The sequence below is a fragment of the Marmota monax genome, unplaced genomic scaffold, assembly GCF_021218885.2.
Source record: "Marmota monax isolate L192 unplaced genomic scaffold, Marmota_monax_Labrador192_F-V1.1 WCK01_AAM20220418_F8-fsc00112, whole genome shotgun sequence".
Classification (NCBI taxonomy): domain Eukaryota; kingdom Metazoa; phylum Chordata; class Mammalia; order Rodentia; family Sciuridae; genus Marmota; species Marmota monax.
In genome coordinates this window covers 4,107,052-4,129,500 of record NW_026692073.1, presented here as the reverse complement: position 1 = coordinate 4,129,500, position 22,449 = coordinate 4,107,052, and the positions used below count along the sequence as shown (strand labels likewise).

The 22,449-nt window shown below is 32.6% G+C and overlaps 1 protein-coding gene across 2 annotated transcripts in view; it reads right to left on the bottom strand.

The window, feature by feature from the left end:
* The window catches only part of Bmp2k (BMP2 inducible kinase), a 130,953-nt gene that overhangs the window by 9,825 nt on the left and 98,679 nt on the right, over nucleotides 1–22,449 (bottom strand). The window contains exon 15 of one of the 2 annotated variants that reach the window (XM_046459241.2): nucleotides 19,779–19,889. The exons of the other annotated variant lie outside the window; for it this stretch is intronic. Within the exon in view, the coding sequence (XP_046315197.1) occupies nucleotides 19,779–19,889 (111 nt within the window). The remainder of the gene's footprint in view (nucleotides 1–19,778; nucleotides 19,890–22,449) is intronic. 2 annotated transcript variants of the gene reach the window in all.

Sequence of the window (22,449 nt, the reverse complement as noted above, 5' to 3'; positions counted from 1 at the left end):
GCAACCAAGTCTATGGAATGATGCACTCAATATTCTGCTTCCACCCCACTCACCTGGAATATGCTTGTTAGAGGTGCTAATGAACCCCACACAGAAGAATCTTTAATTTTTATAAAACTAGCATTTCCCAAATTTTCTTCTCTGTGCTTTTATTTACAGGTAACACCTGTTAACCTTTATAAACAATGATGTACCCAAGCACTTTGGGGAAATGCTTTTCTGGGAGATTTTCCATTTCTAGGGAACTTAATTTTATTCCTGAAGATCTTCTGGAACATTTAACGCAGTATAGATAGTCCACTTTGCAGAGTGTCCTTCAATTCACCTTTACTTTATTATTTTTATAGTTCAATTACAGTCTTCTTAAAATATATTGTTTCCATTACCCAACTAGCCATCTCTTCTTTCCAGAACACACCTGCTGCACTCTTATTCTGACTGCCCTGTTATCTTCTCAACATTGCATAAAAAGAGATAAAAATATTTGTTGTGAAGTGCCATGCAGATACATTTTTGTAACTGTCAGTGTGGATATAAATTTGTGAGGTCTTTTTACTTACCATTTTTTAAAACATATCTTTCCAATGAAAACATTGCCCATTATTCTGATAGGAGCATAAAAAAAATATTGTATATAACACTTTTAAATATTTATCACTACATTGTTTCTAGTTTTACTGCATTTAAAATAGAACCATGTCACTTGTGCACCTTTTTTTTTCCTTAAAGAAAAAAACCCTCCCTTTTAGCACTTTGATTTTATCCATTTATTGTTATTTCCTTCTTATGAATAATACACATAAGGAGTATGCATATATATGTGTGTAGTATAAAAATATCTCAATAACAATCCTGCCAAAAATCACAGCTATTCTAACCTTTCCTCATGCATGCAACGGAATAATAATAGGTTTTATTTCATATTGTTGTTGTGAAGAAAAGACTAAAAACAGTGCATGACACACTGTAAGCACCTTATTATCATCATCCTCTCCAGGGAAAAGCCAAATTCAATTATTTCATCCACCACATTCAATAATCTTCTAGTAATTTTTCAGGGCTTAATTAATCTAAATGAGAGGAAAATGGGGAGGAGGGAGAAGAGAAGAAGCAACTCTTATCAATAATTCAAGAGAAGCTCAGGTCCACTTTAGAAATGACCAGAAACAAAGTATGCTAACAAATGTATATCCACACCCAAGGATATAGTTTTGATCCTGGAAATTATATCTCTGATTTTTAAATAGCTACATTAGAGAGCACAGTATAAGAAATGAAAAAGAACTAATTTTAAAAAGAGCAAGAAAACACACAGTGATGGCATCTTTGTGGTTTCAGAATAGGTCCGTAAAAAGTATAGGCAACTGATTGATGTAGACAGAATAGTTTTATTTATTATTATCTTCACTTCATAAAACTAAAATATTCATCTAAATTCCTTTGTCTCCCATATTCTCATAGTCCATTACTCTCTACTTCTTCAAATTTCTACTCCTTCATAAACTTTGTAGTCAAGAGCAATAATAAGGCTCTCTGAAAACATAACAACTTTAGTGGTAAGCACCATTAAACCAGATTTAAGTCTATGTTGTCAGATCTCTCTAGTACCTCCTGTTAAAAGAAGATTAAAAAGAAGATTCTGACCTGCCAGAATAATCCTAGATAAGTTTACATTCTGCAGTAAAAGCAATCTATCTAAGCATCCCCTCTTCGTTGTGAAGCTAAAAGACCCAAGAAAGAAATGGGAATTATACAAAGGAAAAAAAATATAATGGGCTGGGGATGTAGCTCAAGCGGTAGCGCGCTCGCCTGGCATGCGCAGGGCGCTGGGTTCAATCCTTAGCACCACATAAAAAAATATAAAATAAAGATGTTGTGTCCACCGAAAACTAAAAAATATTAAAAATTCTCTCTCTTTAAAAAAAAAATTGTGTCAATATACAGGCATTCCTCAGTATCTGAAGGGAATTGTTATAGGACCTTTCCCAGATATCAAAATCCTCTTTATGCTCAAATCCCTTAAATAAAATGATGTAGCATTTGCATATAAGCCACTTCATCCTCCTGTATACCTTAAATCATCTCTAGATGACTTATAATAACACAACATAAATGCTATGTAAAAAGTTGTTTGTAACAACTGTATTGTTTAAGGAATGATGACAAGAAAAAAATCTGAACATGTTCAATTCAAGTGAACTAGTTTTTAATATTTCTGATCCACAATTGGTTGAATCCAAGGATGTAGAAGGTCAACTGTATTTTAAGGCTTTTAATCCTGATCTATAGACACAAAAGATGGTCAAAGTGAGTATAACAAGTTAGAAAGTTGGTTTTAGCCATACAAAGTATATAGTACTTTAAAATCTGGGCCCTAGCAAAATCCATTTATTTTCCTAAACATAGTCCTGTAATTAAAAAAAAAAAAGTCAATTATTCCCATTATTTGCTTCTGAAGACAGACTGCTTCTTCTCAGTTGTTAGACATAATTGATCTACTATGAAATTTAATCAGGATTATCTCACTGCCAAAGTTAATTTCTCAAAAGTATAGCCCTAAATATGTTGCTTTTTAATTCAATATATCATAAATCCTAATAATACAAATCTCAGTAAATGTGGAGATTATAACAAAAAATGGGTGTTTTTCAAGTGAGTGGAAGGGAAGCTATAATACTTAAAATAAGCACTAGGAATGTGTACTTACAGCATAAATAAATGTTTAGAATGTGGATCTTATCTCAGTTACATCTTTTCTTTATTAATTCATTTTGGTAACACACTGTAAAATTTCCTATGTTGATCCATTAATTTTTATCTGTGGCTTTAAGCAGAGAATGTCTCTTTCCTTAAACTAAATATAGTATAATAATGGGGATGGGGTTGTGGTTTAGCGGCAGAGCACTCACCTAGCACATGGGACATGCTGGGTTTGATAGCACCACATAAAAATAAATAAATAAAATAAAGGTATATTAAAAAAAGAAATATAGTAGAATGATATTTTGATGGGATGACTTCTACTCAAGTCAATGTTCTTCATTTTGTGCCATAAAACTACAACCTAAAAATTTCAGTTTTTAGTATCTTAGCAAGAAGCTAAGATACTAAATGAAGTCACAATGAAGTACTTATTAATTTATTCAGTTATTTAATATGCAAATGGTATGAAAAAATCTGTGATCATTTATCAGCAAATCTTTAAAAAAGGGTTAATCAACTGAGAGCTATTATTTCACTGTTCCCCAAATAACAACAAGAAGACCATCAAGTCAAAACATATTATTTTTTGTGTGAAAAAACTCAAAATAGTGAATACATTAATATATTCCACGTATATATAAGTATATGTAAGAAAAGTATGGGATAAAACTTTATGGCATGTACTAGGGATATTTGTTTCTATTTTTAAATAAGAAAAACATTTTCAAAGATTCAGTATTGTGAATTAAGAATACTAAATGTTCAGAGCCTACATTTGTAAAATGACACACTTTCAAAATTGGAAGAAACTTCGAAGATTATATAATGAATAATGGTCTAAACCATTTCAAAATGAACTGAAACTTTCACCTGAGGGGACATATCTAACTACCAGAAGCACTTGGACCAGAATGCAGGTCTTAACATCTGGTTTAGAGATCTTTAGATTCTTTACTTCCATTGGACTCCATTATCTGAAATAATAGCAATTCTAGTCTTTTGAGGTTGGTTTTGATGGCTGGAAACAGCCAAAGTTCGTTCAAAGCCAAAGACTAAATGAAAATAAGGCAAGTGACTAAGATAAGCAATGCAGATTTAAGAAAATTATTAAGAATAGCAAAGGTAGGTTATTAAGTCCTAAATTCTATTTAAGTTAGAAATTCTCAAAGAAATTCCAAGTACTATAAAAAATGTTAAGAGTAAGTATCACTGAAGTAAATGTCAAGAGGATCAGTACTTATTTATACATATAAATTCTGATGATTAAAATCATTCTTATTGTTTTACTTTATTTTATATACAGAACAGCAAAACAGTCAATAATCAAAGCTATGTTTCAATAATCAAGCAATCTCAGAAAAAAATAAGCTAAACAAGTGAGACAACCAATTAGCCATTTGGCAACTATTTAAAAATATATATCATATTTCCCCTCTTTCATCAGTAGAAAATACAAAATGAAAATGCCTTTTGATGACCTGTATTATTTGGAATCATGCCTTATTTAGTGTTTGACTCTCTTCATCTGTAAAGTAGGGATAACAATAAACATCTGCCTCACAAATTTGTAGCAGGAATTAAAGTGAAAATACATGTAAAGTAGTAGTACCTTGTAGGTACTCATTAAAGGGTCATTATGGTTTTGCTACTATATGATACCAATTATATTATCAGTTTTTAGTTACTCATAGAGTACCTAACTGTATACTTCTAATGGTACTAAGAAATGAAACCAGATGGATTAGGAAGTAACACTGTCAAGTGTACAAATGTAGTGCCAACAGCTTTTCATATACTATCTCTCAATTCCCCAGTATTAGGTTCCCACATTTGAGTGAAAATGCTCTGTAAGGTATGCTACAATCTTGCTCAGAGTTCTTCTCTTCCATCTTAATAACTACAGCTTCAAATTTTTCCCTCTTGTTTTCCATGTTGGATCACTGTTATGACTTCCTACCATTTCAAAGATATACATAGTTACCACCCAAATCTCAGTTCTTGACTTTTTTCTACTTTTTTCTTTTGGATAATCTTAATCCTATTTCATTGCTTCAACTGTATTTTTAAAGCATAAAACAAGAAGGTATTTCTATATATTTAGTCCAGTCTCTCTGAATACATAAGAAATTTAAAGCAGATCAAGTTTAAGGCCACATAACAAAGCCATGGGGATTTCTCTTGCTGCTGACACTAGCTTCAAATTCTTATCTGTAAATTCAAGAATTAACCTAACACTAGGATATTTAACATAGCTTATCATCAACCCTTTACAAAATACAACCATAAATTTGTCATTCATATATATATCTCCTTTTTACAAACCCGTACCTGACAATCAACCCTTTACAAAATACAACCATAAATTTGTCATATATATATATAGCCTTTTTACAAACCCCTACCTGACAAGTAAAAAGTTCCAACAGGACAAACAATGTATTGTTTCCATTTTACCAAATAGTACTCTGTAGTATGGTATACTTGAGAATGTTTTATAATGCATAAGGTTACATTGTAGAAATATTATTAAGTTTTTATTTAAAAATAAAAAATAATACTCAACTTTACAAGATCCACAGAAGAAAAACATCCAAATAAGCCTTAGTTTCCTCTCCTATAAAATAGGGACAATATTGTAACTTACCTGAAAGAATTCAAAATTATAACAGTCTTTCTTATTTGGTGAAATTTTATTAAATATTGGTGGAGGTATATGTGAGAGAGACAAAGATTAGATTACTCAAGTATAGTTTAATAATGAATTCATTCATTGAGATACTGAATGGCATTCAAAGATAAATGATAGTACCTAACTTCAAGAAGCTTATCCTTTATTTCAACAGATTCTTAAAATGATTATGTTCACTTATGCACTCAGAATCCCATTATTAATCCTGATTCTACTGATTTGGAAAATGAGTGATCAAGGTAAAAAACAACAAGGCAGTTCTGAAAAACAAGTTTACCTCATCAAATGGATCTAAGACATAAATTTACCTATTTTATGTTTGTGAGTTTTCCAAAAAGAAAATTTCCAAGTGTTCAAATTTCAAAGATCAAAACAGGGCTCAAACTCAAAAGCCAAATTTTTAGTCAATACTTAAAATGATATTTCTCTGAGTAGGTTTTTATGTATTTGTTATAGTATTCTTTTAAATAAATACTTCATAAGTGAGATTCTAGTTAATCCCACACTGAACCTTCAAAAATACTGTACCAAAATATGTAGAAAACAAAAGTGAGAGGAGAGAAGCATATATTACATCATATCGTCCTCATCACCCACTCTTCTAATCAGGTTTCCATGTAGAGTAGAGGGCAGTTTTCTTTTAGTTATAAAACAGGTGGTACACTTTTAATCTCGTACAAAGCTTCCAGAAAAAAAAAAAAAAAAAAAAACAGAAAATTTGTTTTGATGTTCTTTTCTTTGCTATCAGATTATAGAGGATCAATGGCTTGAAACTGCTATTGTAATTACATGCCTTCTGTTGTCTCATCACTGAGGGTAAAAAGGAGGGTTGTAAGATTCTAAAGCGTACTTTGAATTGGTAGCATACTGCCAACCATCATTTCCATGCAGTTTACCATGTAGGCCCAAGGATTAGTGGATTAAGATTAGGTTTTATCAAAGTCTGTACGATTTCTCTAAAGACACAGTAGGTGACAGGGTTTATAAAAGAAGAGAATCATGGTAGTTGTAAACACAGCTTCCCTCCACCAGACTAAAAATGCCATAAAACTAACATCTCTATTATGTTATGAATAATTGTAGATTTTTTTTAGTTGTAGATGAGGCAATCTTTATTTATTTTTTTATGTGGTGTTGAGGATAGAATCCAGTGCCTCACACATACGAGGTAAGCGCTCAACCACTGAGCTACAACCACAGCCCCATATTATTGTAGATTTTCATCACACAATCACACACAATTTTATAATACTTGCCTCTTCTTCTAAACTAACTGCAAACAACCAACAGAAATTATACAGTAAAGGAGACTGACATCCCTGTACCCCAGTTAACAGCAAGCTAGACTGAAACCTGGGAACCTTATAAATCCACAACAGCTGTCTCATACCCACATATTCCAAACTATCTGACTTCTCAAGCCACTGGCCCTGCCATTATTTTATCTCAGCAGACAACCTTGCCCCATACTTCACAGAAAAAGTAAAGCCACTGAGCATTAATTCTTCTTAATTTCCAATCACAAACCTTTATATCTATATCCAGTCTCAAGAAGAGAAACTGTTATATCTTGGTAGACACTGATCCTTCCATCTATGCTATTATTGCCATCTCCTTTAGGGCAGTTTTGGGGCTTGGGGGTCTTTTTCTTTTTTTTGTAATTTTTTATAATACTATTCTTTCTTTTTTCCTTTATCTTCAGTCTTTATATATAAAATCTTTCCCTTAATCCTTACCTATCTTTCTCTATTAGTACAGTTGGATGCCTGCAAAGAATAACACATCATTGATATCTTAGTCTTCATCACCCATTCATTTGTCAATCCACTACAATCAGGATTCCAATTACATTATTTTGACCAATATGAAATAATTACTAAATGCTAACTTTAATGGATCGCTTCCAGTCATCTTATTCTCATGAGCATTTTCCAAGGCATGGTTAATCCCCTCTCCCCTTTCCTCAGCTCTCTTCTACTTCTCTTGTCTCTATGGTCCTTTCCCCACCCCATCTCCTCTGTTTTGCCCCTTAAGTGTCATAGAATTACCCTGAATTCACTTCTCAGCATTTTACTCTCTTTCCTCTCTGATGTAAATCTGCCTCTCTGGCCAAGATTTCCGACTTGAAGGCAAGTTCCCCGTGCCTAAATGCCTACTAATAATATTTCAGTGCTGCCGCAGCACACCCACCAAAACTCAAACACAATCTATGTGAAACTGAACACTTCCCCTTAACCTACTTTATGTTTTCCCTTTCTAGAAAAGAACATCACCAATTTCATTAAACCAAAATCCTGATAATCACTTTAGGTTTCTTTCTTTCCCTCAATGCCTCTTGTTCCTTCCCATATGATATTAAATGCTATAGATTCTTGCCTCTGTAACATCTCTCAGGCCATCAATTTTTTACTTATATTAAAAAAACATAAAATAAATATTTTTGAAAAGAAAATTTTATATAGAATGACCCTAAATTCCAAATAAATATTTACATATGAAGGTAAAATAAAGGTAGTATGGGAACACATCAGAACGTGAATACTATTTATGTCTGTGTAAAGAAATTATACATCAATTTTTTTCTTTTTTATGTTTTGCTCTTCTTTCAATTATCTACTGTTCTTTTTTTTTGGCGGGGGGGGGAGGGGCACAGGGGATTAAACTCAGGGGCATGCCCAACCACTAAGCCATATTCCCAGACCTATTTTGTATTTTATTTAGAGACAGGATCTCACTGAGTTGCTTAGCACCTTGCTTTTTGCTGAGGCTGGCTTTGAATTCGAGAGCCTCCTGCCTCAGCCTCCTGAGCCACTGGGATTACAGTCATGCATCACCATGCCTGGCAATCTACTATTCTTTTACTATAATGCTTATAATCAAAAACTAAAACTTTTTTTAAGTAAATCAAATCACATACCCTTAGGACTGCTATATTTTGAGTTGATAAATCCATAATAAGCACTGGAGATCCAATGCATGTTTTCTGCACTTTAACAAGTCTTTAAAAAAATTTTAACCACTAATTAAAATGATCTGTGGTAAAGAAACAAGTTTACTTCTTATTTTCATTATTAATTTCCAATTCACATTGTCCAAGTGATTCAACACACATAAAGTTAATTTCTTACTTGCTGTTAATTTCTGGAGTAATTTTGCTATAGTCCACACTGAGGAGTACTCAGTCTTCCCAGCTCTGATTTCAGTCATCTAGTTTATATTCTACTATGTATTCTTTCTAGAATGCATATCTAATCAAATTCCTTTCCTGTTTAAAGTCCTCCCATCTCTGTTACCATCTTCGTATCATAGCCCCTGCCTGCTTCTATGGTTTAATTTTCCCCCCTCACCTAATGCTGTCATCCTCAAATGCATGCAGTTCCCTGAACATACTAAATGTCTCTGACCTTTGCTCACAACTATTTTCTCTACTTGAATACCCTGCATTATTTTTTCCTGCAAGTTCACTCAAAGGTATTCTTTTCTCAACATTTACAATAAATAACACCTTTTCCACAAAGCTTTCCTCATTTCCCAATCACAATTTAGCCAAAACAAGACCCCTATCTCCTTTGTGCGCCCACTGAGTATACATCTATCATAGCACCTTCAATATTTAATTGCACATGGTTTTCATGTCCATCTCTACCTAAATAAACTCTGAGCCTTGACAGGCAAATACTTTAATCTTTATTATAATCCTTTTTAGATTTTTAAGCAAAACCATAAGTAGTAATAGCTTCTAAATTATTAACTTCGGAGACTACACCCACATTAACCAAGGCTGGGAAATTGGAAAGTGGAAGAAATAAGAGGCACCAATGCAAATGCAAATTAAAACAGAAGTTTATCTGTACATGGCTGAGCACTTATTGTAAAAATGCTATGAAAACAAGGCGCTAAGTGGAAAGAAAAATAATCAAAAGTTTTAAATACACTAGTCTTAAAAAGTATAAAATTTATGAGTTGGAGGCACAGCTCATTGGTAGAGTGCTTATCTAGCAGTTGCAAGTCCTGTAAGATTATGTCAATTAGTGATGATCTAGCCATATTAGTGTATAAACACTGTGAAGTTTGAAATCATCTTATATTTCTTGGGACACATTTTGTATTAAGTAACTGTAACTCTGTTAAAATGGTGATAATAAGATTAAGAGTGTTTTATTTTATATTATTCAAAGTTTCATGATATTTTTCATTTTACTTGCATTTTTCTATCTTTTCATTTAAAAATTTCATTTAAAATTTTAATTCAATTATAGCATATTTTTGTATACTACTATATAATATTCCTTACTATTACTAAAATAAGCTGCATCAAATTTCGTCTACAAAACAGGTCATAATTTAATAATTTGTCTAATACTGGGTGATTTGTATGATTAAATTTACTTCTACAACTAATGCTATATTTAACATTTCTATAGCTGCCTTTTCCCAAAAAACTTTAAATTTCTTTAGAATAAGTTCCCAGAAATAAAAGTTTTTTAAAAAACTCAAAGAACATAAACATTTTACTCTTAAACAGCTTTCCAAAAAGTTGTATGATCAGCAAAATATCAGCATAGTAATTTCATTCCATATTTTAAGCATTATATATTTTTCCTGCAAGTCACTCACATGTATTCAAGAATACATGTATACATATATTCATAAATATACACAAACATGTGTATATATACATGTATCTGTATCTATCTATATATTTAAAAAATAATACTATATGATTTTAACACAGTTCATTTGTACAATTTCTCCCCCCAAAAAACAATTTATTTAAAACAAAATACTTAAAACAATATATTTGAGGGAAATATCAAAATTCTAAAATTAAACACTGTAAGTAAATATGCATTTTCAAATGCTGTACTGAGTATATAAATTGATGTTTTAATTCTGTAGGAATATCTAGCAATTAATCAATTTTGCAAATGCTCATTATTCCTTAAGGAATAATGTTATGTGTCAAATACTAATATATGTGACTATTTAGTAAAGAATTATTCAAAATATTGTCAACTTCTGTTGAATTTGCAGAAAGTAGAAAAGACATAATGTGATCAAATACAGTGTAACCAAATATTAGAAATTAGAAATTCCTGTGCAATTAAAAAGATTTGTAAAAATCAAGTACACATATCACCTGTTTGAAAATGCAAAGTAATAGTTTTTAAGATGTTAGGATCTCACTGTACTGTATTCAGCATATTTAATAGAAAACAAGACAAAAATAAACATTTCCTTAAACTACTGTTGTCAGACATTTTTCATGCTTCAAAAAATACTTTTCTTATTAATCTTTAAAAAAAACCCTATAAGTGAGCCAGGGTTGTGGCTCAGTGGTAGAGCGCTTGCAGAGCATGTGTGAGGCACTGGGTTCAATCCCAGCACTACATAAAAATAAACAAAATAAAGTTATTGTGTCCATCTACAACTAAAAAAACCCTATAAATCATGTGTTACATACTATTATTATCCTCATTTTATATGAGGAAATGATTCAGAGAGGTCATTTGCCTTGGTCACACAATTAGTAAGAAATGAAGCTTAAACTTAACTCACATAATCTTGGCTTCATAGCTGGATAATTTTTAAATATTTAAGTATAATTAAGTGTTACTTCTAATTCTGACTTTTTCAATGCACATTCTTTGAGTACTGTACCAGAATACAGACATTTGTACACAAAACTGCCAAAGTTTAGTTTGATCATTAGCTCACCATACCCAATATTCTATCTCTGGTAATGACACCTAGATCATTAGTTGTGAGGAAATGAATGGCATTTATAATATTCACTGCAAAGAACATTAGGTTCTAACTCAAAAGGCAAAGTGGGAAAAATTAAATGCATACTATGATTGCAACTAATTAAAATGTTTTTATATACAATTAGAGTATACTTGACAATAATATTATGGTGTTTTGCTCTAAAAATTATTTTCTAATGGTGTTAGATGTTTAAAGACAAATCTGAGATAAATCTCCAATATCCTTCGTGAATTAAACTTCCTTTTAAAAACTGAAAACACAATATATTTTTTTGTTGTTGTTGTTTAAACTACATCATGGTCAAGTAGAATGGATCTAAGAAATTCAAGAGTGTATCTAAGACTAGGCATTCCCCTAATCTGATCTTCCTCCACTTCTGCGTCACATTTTGTCTTTAAAATGCCTGGGGAACACTGAATGTAATAAGCAAACTACTTTACAACTTTTAAGTCTTAGTTTACATGCCACCTTCTTGGGAAGTAAAGGATCAGCATCTATACTTAAAGTGAAAGGCAAAGAATAAAAGATGAGTAAAATCATGACAAAGATGTACAAAAGTTATCCTTTGAGAAATAAAAATATACTGAATACAAGAAATAAATGCTATGTCTGATAAGAAATAATTTTGGTAATACAAAATTAAGGGAATTTCTAAGATGCAAATATAAAAGACAAAGAGATGGAGAACAGGGAAAAAAATAATTAAAGGATCAATCCACAAAGCACCATATCCTAATAATAGGATTTACCAAAAAAAGAAAGAAAGAAAGAAGTATGGTAGGGAAAAAAGAGTGAGAAAGAATAAAAGAAAATTACCAAAAGATATAAGGCAAGAAAACGTAAGTTTCCAGATTGAAAAGGTCTACAAGGCTCCAAGCACAATGAATAAAAAAAGACGCATATTAAGGTAAAATACCTTGAATATTCACAGCAAGTTAATAATTGCTTAAAAAGGTTAAGAAAGGAAAGACAAGAAAAACAATAACTAAATAAAAACCCAGTACAGGTCACCTACAAAGATCAATGATAAGAATGGCATTGGATTTCAAAGTGGCACTACGAGAAGGCAGAATACAATAAAGCAGTGCCTCTAGAATTCACAGAGAAAAGTTTAACCTAAAACTATTTTCCTAATCATTTGATTGGTCTAGTGTCAGTTTTAAGAGAAAAAAGAGAGACTTTTAGGTATCAAAGTTTATTAAAATTTGTTCTACCATGAATACTTTCTCAAGAAATGATCAGAAGAGTTGTTCTGCAAAGAACAGAGGAGATACAGGAATTTCCAGAAGACCAAAGGGTAAAGTTAAAGAACATATTAGGATTACAGTTGCATTGCAGGCCCAAAAAGTAATCAGTTCAGACTACACAGTTCCAGAAGAGATATAATCAGATAAAAATGAAAATGATAGCCACTTTAAACTGGAAAGAAATTTGCACTTCCAAATGCAGATTAATCAATGCAGGATATATTAAAAAGGCTGTAGCTCAGTGGTAGAGCACCTGCCTTACATTTGTGAGGCAGTGGGTTCGATCTTCTGCACCACATAAAAATAAATACATTGTATCCATCTACAACTAAAAAAATATTTTTTAAAAAACTAAGCAAAGAGAATTCATAGTAATTATAAACACAGAAATCAACTCCAGGAGAAACAAAACCTTACAGGCAATGCGTATGGCACACTGGACCTCTGTGATGACAAATACTTACATATTCAAAGAATGCACATGTTGAATACTGATTCACCTAAAAACTGTGCTGGAAGAATGGGAGGAAAAGGATACCCATATATGCAGTCATGCATCACTTAAAAACTATAAGAAACTAGGATATGTTCTGAGAAATGCATCATTAGTCCACTTAATGTGAACATCAGTGAGCTGATAGAAACTAAGATAGCTACAGCATCAGTAGGCAATGTAATTGTGTGTGTGTGTCCACATGTGCAAACACACTAAAGACCCAACCCAAGGCCACAGGCATGCTAAACACACACTACCAATGAGCTACATGCCCACCTCCTAGATATATAATCTTAATTATAATCTTATGCAGTTGTGATCATATATATGGTCCTTCATTGACCAAATATCATTATGTGCCACACGACTGTATGTCATGGTTAGTATATTTGTGTGACAGGGGCCAGCAGGGCAATTAATCTAAATCCTCATTACCCATAACAAGAAGTTTGTAGGTATTATCTAAAATTGTGGTGGAAGGGATAAAACGTAGCAAAATAGCATGATATATTAAAAGACCAAAAGGAAAAAAAATCACCTCTAAGGAAGAGGTATTTAACAGAGAAGAGGTATTTAACAGGGAAGAGTATCAAAAGGAAGCAATCATAGCTTTTTTTTTTCCATAATAAGCCTAGTTTATATCTAACTTTAAAACACACGCACACACACACACACATTATTTTAATAAAAATGAAGTTTCAATTAAAAATTATTTGAGGGTTGGGAATACAACTCATTGATAGAATACTTCCCTAGCATGTGTAAGGCCCAGGTTCCATTCCCAGCACCACACATACATTCAAAAAAAAAAAACACTCCTCAGACCAAGCAATAATGGCACCTGTTATCCTGGCTACTAGGGACAGTAAGGTGGGAAAATTACTTGAAACCAGCCTGGACAACACAGCAAAACTTCATCCAAAAACCAAAACAAAACAAGACTAGGGACATAGCTCAATGATAGCACACTTTCCTATCATGTGCTATATCCTGGGTTCAACTGCCAGTATCACAAAGAAAGTTATTTTGTAAAATAATAATAAATTGAAAAAAGACAAAATATAAGCTAATCTATTACAATATCAAAGTTAAGATTTAAAATTCTAACAGGGATGAATCCTACTTGATCATGAGTCACGATCTTTTTGATATGTTTCTGTATCCAATTTGCCAGAATTTTATTGAGGATTTTTGCATCTATGTTCATTAGAGATACTGGTCTGTAGTTTTCTTTCTTTGAAGTGTCTTTGTCTGGTTTAGGAATCAGGGTGATGTTGGCCTTGTAGAATGAATTTGGAAGTTCTCCCTCTTTTCCTATTTCCTGAAATAACTTGAAAAGTATTGGTATTAGTTCTTCTTTAAAGGTTTTGTAAAACTCTGCTGTATACCCATCCGGTCCTGGGCTTTTCTTAGTTGGTAGTCTTTTGATGGCTTCTTCTATTTCCTCAATTGATATTGGTCTGTTTAGGTTGTCTATATCCTCCTGACTCAATCTGGGCAGATCTATGACTTAAGAAATTTATCGATGTCTTCACTATCTTCTATTTTATTGGAGTATAAGGATTCAAAATAATTTCTAATTATCTTCTGTATTTCTGAAGTGTCTGTTGTGATATTGCCTTTTTCATCCCGTATGCTAGTAATTTGGGTTCTGTCTCTTCTTCTCTTCGTTAGCGTGGCTAAGGGTCTATCGATCTTATTTATTTTTTCAAAGAACCAACTTTTAGTTTTGTCAATTTTTTCAATTGTTTCTTTTGTTTCAATTTCATTGATTTCAGCTCTGATTTTAATTATTTCTTGCCTTCTACTACTTTTGCTGTTGTTTTGCTCTTCTTTTTCTAGGGTTTTGAGATGAAGTGTGAGATCATTTATTTGTTGGTTTTTTCTTTTTTTAAGGAATGAACTCCAAGCAATGAATTTTCCTCTTAGAACTGCTTTCATTGTGTCCCATAGATTCCAATATGCTGTGTCTGTGTTTTCATTTATCTCTAAGAATTTTTTAATTTCCTCCTTGATGTCTTCTGTAACCCATTGATCATTCAGTAACCTATTGTTCATTGTCCAAGTGATGCATGATTTTTCCTTCCTTCTTTTATCGTTGATTTCCAGTTTCATTCCATTATGATCAGATAGGATGCATGGTATTATCTTTACTCCTTTATAATTTCTAAGAGTTGCCCTGTGACATAATATATGACCTATTCATCCCTGGGATGCAAGGCTGGTTCAATATACGGAAACCAGTAAATGTTATTCACCACATCAATAGACTTAAAAGATAAGAATCATATGATCATCTCGATAGATGCGGAAAAAGCATTCGACAAAGTATAGCATCCCTTTATGTTCAAAACACTAGAAAAACTAGGGATAACAGGAACATACCTCAATATTGTAAAAGCTATCTATGCTAAGCCTCAGGCTAGCATCATTCTGAATGGAGAAAAATTGAAGGCATTCCCTCTAAAATCTGGAACAAGACAGGGATGCCCTCTCTCACCACTTCTCTTCAACATAGTTCTCGAAACACTGGCCAGAGCAATTAGACAGACGAAAGAAATTAAAGGCATAAAAATAGGAAAAGAAGAACTTAAATTATCACTATTTGCAGGTGACATAATTCTATACCTAGCAGACCCAAAAGGGTCTACAAAGAAACTACTAGAGCTAATAAATGAATTCAGCAAAGTAGCAGGATATAAAATCAACACGCATAAATCAAAGGCATTCCTGTATATCAGCGACAAATCTTCTGAAATGGAAATGAGGAAAACCACCCCATTCACAATATCCTCAAAAAAAAAAATAAAATACTTGGGAATTAACCTAACAAAAGAGGTGAAAGACTTATACAATGAAAACTACAGAACCCTAAAGAGAAATAGAAGAAGATCTTAGAAGATGGAAAAATATACCCTGTTCATGGATAGGCAGAACTGACATCATCAAAATGTCAATACTACCAAAAGTTCTCTATAGGTTTAATGCAATGCCAATCAAAATCCCAATGGCATTTCTTATAGAAATAGATAAACCAATCATGAAATTCATATGGAAAAATAAAAGACCCAGAATAGCAAAAACAATTCTAAGCAGGAAAGGTGAATCAGGCGGTATAGCGATACCAGACTTCAAACTATACTACAGAGCAATAGTAACAAAAACAGCATGGTACTGGTACCAAAACAGACGGGTGGACCAATGGTACAGAATAGAGGACACAGAGACCAATCCACAAAATTACAATTATCTTATATTTGATAAAGGGGCTAAAAGCATGCAATGGAGGAAGGATAGCATCTTCAATAAATGGTGCTGGGAAAACTGGAAATCCATATGCAACAAAATGAAACTGAATCCCTTTCTCTCACCATGCACAAAAGTTAACTCAAAATGGATCAAAGATCTTGATATCAAATCAGAGACTCTGCGTCTGATAGAAGAAAATATTGGATCCGATCTACATATTGTGGGGTCGGGCTCCAAATTCCTTAATAGGACACCCGTAGCATAAGAGTTAATAACAAGAATCAACAAATGGGACTTACTCAAACTAAAAAGTTTTTTCTCACCAAGAGAAACAATAAGAGAGGTAAACAGGGAGCCTACATCCTGGGAACAAATTTTTACTCCTCACACTTCAGATAGAGCCCTAATATCCAGAGTATACAAAGAACTCAAAAAATTAAACAATAAGAAAACAAATAACCCAATCAACAAATGGGCCAAGGACCTGAACAGACACTTCTCAGAGGAGGACATACAATCAATCAACAAGTACATGAAAAAATGCTCACCATCTCTAGAAGTCAGAGAAGTGCATATCAAAACCACCCTAAGATACCATCTCACTCCAGTAAGATTGGCAGCCATTATGAAGTCAAACAACAACAAGTGCTGGCAAGGATGTGGGGAAAGGGTACACTTGTACATTGCTGGTGGGACTGCAAATTGGTGCGGCCAATTTGGAAAGCAGTATGGAGATTCCTGGGAAATCTGGGAATGGAACCACCATTTGACCCAGCTATTCCCCTTCTCGGTCTATTCCCTAAAGACCTAAAAAGAGCATACTACAGGGATACTGCTACATCGATGTTCATAGCAGCACAATTCACAATAGCTAGACTGTGGAACCAACCTAGATGCCCTTCAATAGATGAATGGATAAATAAAAAATGTGGCATTTATACACAATGGAATATTACTCTGTACTAAAAAATGACAAAATAATGGAATTTGCAGGGAAATGGATGGCATTAGAGCAGATTATGCTAAGTGAAGCTAGCCAATCCCTAAAAAACAAATGCCAAATGTCTTCTTTGATATAAGGAGAACAACTAAGAACAGAGCAGGGAGGAAGAGCATGAGAAGAAGATTAACATTAAACAGGGACGAGAAGTGGGAGGGAAAGGGAGAGAGAAGGGAAATTTGCATGGAAATGGAAGGAGACCCTCATTATTATACTGTTATACTGGAAGTGAGGGGAAAGGGAAAAAAAACAAGGGGGAGAAATGAATTACAGTAGATGGGGTAGAGAGAGAAGATGGGAGGGGTGGGGAGCGGGGATAATAGAGGATAGGAAAGGCAGCAGAACACATCAGACACTAGTATGGCAGTATATAAAACAGCGGATGTGTAACCGATGTGATTCTGCAATCTGTATACAGGGTAAAAAAGGGAGTTCATAACCCACTTGAATCAAATGTATGAAATATGATATGTCAAGAACTATGTAATGTTTTGAACAACCAATAATAAAAATTTAAAAAAAATAATAAATAAATAAAATTAAAAAAATAAAATTCTAACAGAGGGCTGGAATGTAGCTCAGTGGTAGTGTATCTGCTTAGCATAAGCAAGGCCCTGAGTTCAATTTCCAGTACCACAAAAAAAGAAAAAGAATGTCCTAACAGATTTTTTTAAATAAAAAGAGCAGAACAATGGTACTTCCCAAATACATATTAACATTGGACTTAAAACTTGCTAAATTCTTATAGCATTCTGCTGTATGATTAAATTCATTTTATTCTCAAGTAACACCCTCTATATGGTGCAATTAAAATTGTTTAGTAATTGTCTACTCTCAAATTCAAGTAAGATGACATCATACACACTTAATTCTGTATTGTATATGTAACACATATGTTGTAACTTCTTGTCTTTATCTCTCCTATGTCCGAGAAATCTCCAGATGCTTTTTAGTCTCACAATGTTAGGTAGAGTATATTTTCATTAGCTAGAATTCATTTTTCTTTTTCCTTAAAGCTTATGAGAAAGGGGCTGGGGTTGTGGCTCAGTGACAGCGCTTGCCTTGCACATGTGAGGCACTGGGTTTGATTCTCAGTACCACATAAAAATAAACAAACAAAAAATATTGTGTGCCATTTATAATTTTAAAAATTTTTTTAAATATTTTTTTAAAAAGCTTCTAAGGACAATTTTTGTTTCAGTAGATTTAATTAATTTTACTCCTAAAGGATGATGAATGCCCCAATATTTTATTTCTATCTAAAATTACAAATGATAAATCATAAATGTGTGTGTGTATGTGTGTGTATACAAAATAAAGTAGTTGCACAGCTACATGAAAAGCTGAAGAAGATAATGCACTTCTTTAGAGTATGGAAAGGAGTTAGTCCGGAAACTGCTTTAGGCACACACATAAGTATCTCGACTCATTGAATACTAGGCTTTTGAAAGCTGATAAAAGATTATTTTAAGACATTATAATTAAAGAAAAAAATAATACTTTTGTCACCTAGGATAAAGGGGTGTAAGGAAGCACATTTATGCAAATTAAATTAATGCACACAGATAGCTATTTTCCAAGTTAAGGATGTCGAGTCATCCATGAAAGAGACACATTGAAGACAGCAAGCAGAAAATGAAAAGAATATGGACTACTTTCAAAAATGGCAAAGAGAAAAACAGAATGTGAAAGCAGTTAGAAACAATCTTGCTTACTGTATCATATAGTCTAGATAACCAAATATGAATGCTGACAAGCTACATGTATCCATAAGAAATCCTAAATACACAATTCACACCTTGACTTTACATTCTTAAGTTTTCCTTTTGCTATCGTTCTTGCAAGTATTTTTAAAATAGTAGTAAGATGTTACTATATAACTTACTTGAGTGAGAAATAAAAGAACAAAACCAAAGAAAGTGGCTGACTACGTTAAACTAAACCTTCAGCTTCTGTCAAACAATAATTTCTTCCAATATCATTCCCTTTATCAGGACTTGAAACCAATTTTCTCCACTATTGCCATTCAGACACAAAAATTAATTTACTCCAAAGTAGAATTTTATTCCATCCTACTATATTCCAACCGTTAACTGCGTAAATACTTTGAAATTATTACTACAAATATTTTTAAAGAGTACATAATATCAATATTTAAATTCTGGATTGAAATCAAAAGCAGAGATGTTAGAAGAAAAGAGTAGCTAAACCAAAATGATTTGACAAATACAAAATCATTAATACTTTTTAAATGTAACTACAAAAGTACACATAAACTAGAAAAATGCCATATTCTTATGCAAAAATATAAAAATATTTTTATATCTTAAATATATAAAAGGGAGATATTTTCATGCATGGCTTGTTTTTTTTAGCAGTACCCACAAAAAAGGTAAAAAGAAATAGTTATGTTTTTGTTATGTAAATAAGTATTTTTTTTACATTGGCAAAGGCACAACTGAATAATTCAATGGGACAAACATCAGGAAGACCAAGATGGGTAAGGGTTAAAATAATCTATTTTCTATAACCAATACCTGATTCTTACTTCCACTTTCTATTAATAAGGTTTTGTTATTCTTGTGTGTATTTTTTAATGACAGTAATGTTACATATGTAACTTGCCTGAGTGAGAAATGAAAGGAACAGAACCAAAAGGATCTTCTGGAGGATGATTATGTGGAGCAGAAAGTGGTTCTATAGTCTTATCTGAGGATGCTCTCTCCTCGAGCCTATCTGTAAAAATAAGACGAAACAAAACAAAAAAAATAAAACAAAACAAAAATGGTCTTTGAATTAAAAGTGATATACTTCTGTATAAATAAAAGCAAAAATCAAAGTAACAGCTTTTTGGAAAATATTAGATTCAGAGTTCCATTATTCTAAGTATTAAAACGTAGTCCTGAATTTAATACATATTTGTTGCTACAAAAGCAAATTTCACAATATAATCAGTGCTAGGTTACACTAAAATACAATTAACCTAATAGGTTAGTTAGGTTCAGTTAAATATTACTTGATGACTATTTATAACATATTAAATCTAAATTTGAACCCTACTTATTAAAGAAAGGAAAACTTTCTCCAAATAAATATGGGAAAAAAACATCACAAATGATCATTCATCATAAAAATAGGAAATCCTATTTCTTGATAGCAATAAAGTAATTCCCTATATTTTATTACTCATTTCTCATTTGTTTTACTATCAAATCATTTACCCACACACATAACATGGAGATGCAAAAACACAGATAAGAAGTTTATTTATTCATTCAACAAATATTTGAGCATCTAATATGTGCCAAGCACTGTTCCAGGCAATTGGTACATAACATAAAACAAAGATCCTGTCTTCATGTAGTCTATGTTGGTGTGAAAAAAAATTAATAAGCAATGAGATAATAAATATATGTAGTATGCTTAAAATGAATAAAGTTATAAAGAAAAAATGTAGTACAGAATAAAAGGAATTAAAGAAATGGGCATTAATAAATAGACTAATTCTAATAGTTATTTAGGTAAGAAATGTCTTACAGGCTAAGGAGTGAATACCTGGGGAAAGAACACATAGGAAGAATTAGAGCTGAAACAAATTCAAAGGCAGAAGCAGGCCTGGCGTGTTTGAGGAAGAGCTGTTACGTTTTCATTCCCTAGAAATGATTATCTTTTCGCAGCTCTCAAACTTTCCACATAGCAGATCTTTATATCAATTAGAAACTTCCAGACTTTTGTAGGATGTCTCTTTCCTCTGATTCTTAGCAATCAAAATTATATTACTTGAGACTCACTCAGGTAGATATTTTGGCATTCCTGGGACTAGACCTTTGGTCCATATCCTTCAATGAAGTTCAATTCATATTTAGGTTGGCCTAATTTCAAAAATTCTTTGTGTAATTATTTTGGTTTCAATAGAATCCTAAAGGACTGCAGAGTGTGGAAGGGGAATCCAAACAGATATGAGACTCCTTAAAATAACTTGTACTTTAGAGAGAAGCAGAAAGTACCAAGGTAAAGCAGTATCCCCTATAATAATACTTCTGAAACGTAATGTGCATTGCAATCATCCGGGGATTTGTTAAAATGCAGCTTCTGGTTCCACAGGTATAGAGTGCATTCTGAGATTTTGCACCTCAACAAGTTCCAAGGTAGTATTGATATCACTGGTCCAAGGAGTACACTCTTGACAAAGCAAGACCCTGGAGCACATCATTATTCTGAATTTATTAATTACTCCTATGGACTACTAATTGCCTTTAGGACAGTGGATACAATTGCCAGCTTTTACAGCAAAGACAAACTCTGCAACATCCACATGGCACTATGGATTTAAATTTTTATTTAAAATTTTGTTGAAGCCCTAATGTTTTGCTGAGGTGTGAGGCACTGATAAAGAGTTGCTGAACACATCTGACAATTGATTGCAGAACAAACAAAACTTCCTAAAATGCTACTCTTCAATTCCAATACTGAAATGGATAACAGAGAAATATTAGGCATTAATTTTAAAGATATTAACCATATATTCAATTTAGGAAACCAGTAACAAATGTTCATTGAACCATTGACTTTGCTGTCAAAAACAACTATTAAAGAGAAGGTAGTCTCATATCTCTTTCTGAAAAAGTAAGGTTGGAGAATAATTTATATAATGAAGGGTTCCTCACCTATTGTGAGATGCCACAATTAGACTTTAAGGACCATCCTATGATTCACAGTGATTACCTATGGATACCCATGTTTTTTGTTTTTTGTTTTTTTAAGTTAGGCCCTGAATGTACTTACAGAATAAGTGTATACCAGGGAATTATGCCTTGTATCAGAATTCTCCTAGACTCCCCATTCTTCTCCATCTCCCAGATTCTAGTATCTAAAACTAAGGACAAAGGAAATAGGGAGTGGGAAAACACAAATGGGGGAGACTAATTCAAAATGACAGCAATAGCATAGCAATACAATAGCAATATCCAAGAGCCCTCTAAAAAGCAAGATTAAGAGTATTAGCTATTTATTTAAATCTGAATTAGGACCAGACTTTAACCATAAACCATCTACATCATGATTTGAAGACTGCTACATAAAATGCAATTACTAACCATAAAACCACAACCTAATGAGTCAGATAAATTATAAGTAGGAACGTGGGAATCTGCATTTTAACATAGTCACCAAATTTATAAACCACTACTATACCAATAGTTTCCAGGTTATAAAACTGCAAAATAACTACTAAGGCTCTCTGAATATTTATGCATTTGGTATATTATTTCCATCAACTTTGGTAAGTTCATAGTAA